The 1,142-nt window shown below is 33.1% G+C and overlaps 1 protein-coding gene across 1 annotated transcript; it reads right to left on the minus strand.

Annotated features, from left to right (window-relative positions):
* Positions 1 to 210: 210 nt before the first annotated feature.
* LOC133301091 (uncharacterized) lies at positions 211 to 549 on the minus strand. Its single transcript, XM_061500696.1, has one exon. The coding sequence runs from the start codon at positions 547 to 549 to the stop codon at positions 211 to 213; it is 339 nt and encodes a 112-aa protein (XP_061356680.1).
* Between the last annotated feature and the right edge of the window lie 593 nt (positions 550 to 1,142).

Below are 1,142 nucleotides of genomic sequence, written 5' to 3' on the forward strand. Positions count from 1 at the left end.
CAGTCTAAGAATCTGAAGATCTAGGTGCCTTTTCTTTTTGAATTCGAGTATCTTTGGGAAAGATGAATTATCCATCTGGACTTCAAAACTATGAACTCGAAGATGGAAATCAAATTTCTTGATTCTATTTTTTACTGCCAATGCTTCTTTAAAGTGTGTATGGTAATGCTTCTTAGAGTCTTTGAATTATCCACTAGTGTTGCCACAATACTATCTTTTATGATCAACTTCTTCAATGAGAATAGCACCCCAAAAATGATCATTAGCATCAGTTTGGAGGATTATTTTGCCTATTCCTAGAATTTTCAAAACCGGAGGATTTTGAGCTATCTTCTTAAGCTCTTGAATAGCTTTGGTCTTTTCAGGACTACAAGGAGGAGAATTCTTTTTCAATAACTTGGAAAGCTGACTAGTGTGTTTGGCTACATGAGGAATGGAATCTCGGATGTAGTTGAGAATTATGAGAAATTGTTGAACTTGTTTGACTATAAAATTATCATTAGAGAACTTGAGAAGTTCTTTACCAATGTATGGTTGTGGTTGATACATTTCTTGAGATAAATGCATGCCCAGAAAATTAATTTCAGATTGAGCTAAGGGTGTGTTTGGTACAAGAGAAATTTTTTGGTGACCGGGAATCATGATTAATGGAAATACAGTAGAAATTGAGTTTACTTGGAATCTTACGAAAGAGGAGTTTGGTTCGCCAAAATATTACCGGGAATATTGGGTAAAAATTATTGATTCCATATTTGGTTTGGAACGAAATATGACTTGGAATATGAGGTTATTTTACAAAAATAACCCCAAACTATTTTTACTTTTGTAATTGATAGATTGGGTCTAGATTTTTATGTGTATTGGGGTATTTTTGTCTCAAAATTTATTGTTGTGCTTTCCCTTTACTTGGTATTCTGATTGGTATTCTGAATTACCATATTATTTTTGGTAATCTGAATAGTGACTTTTCTTTATAAATCAAATTACTGGTAATCCTTGGATATCCGGGAATCGTAATTTATTCCTTCTACCAAACGTGGTAATTACATTTACCAAAGAAAGATTACCGGTAATCTTCTTCAAAAACTTGAAACAAACACCCCCTAAGTGGATCTTTTTCTCTACTAACATGATTCCATGCT

Source organism: Gastrolobium bilobum, unplaced genomic scaffold (genome assembly GCF_033153095.1).
Source record: "Gastrolobium bilobum isolate Gb01-03AN ecotype WA unplaced genomic scaffold, APGP_CSIRO_Gbil_v1 utg3781, whole genome shotgun sequence".
NCBI lineage: Eukaryota > Viridiplantae > Streptophyta > Magnoliopsida > Fabales > Fabaceae > Gastrolobium > Gastrolobium bilobum.

Bases quoted from the DNA above. Each gene is read 5' to 3' on its own strand.
- LOC133301091 (XM_061500696.1), bottom strand. From the start codon at position 549: ATGTATCAACCACAACCATACATTGGTAAAGAACTTCTCAAGTTCTCT.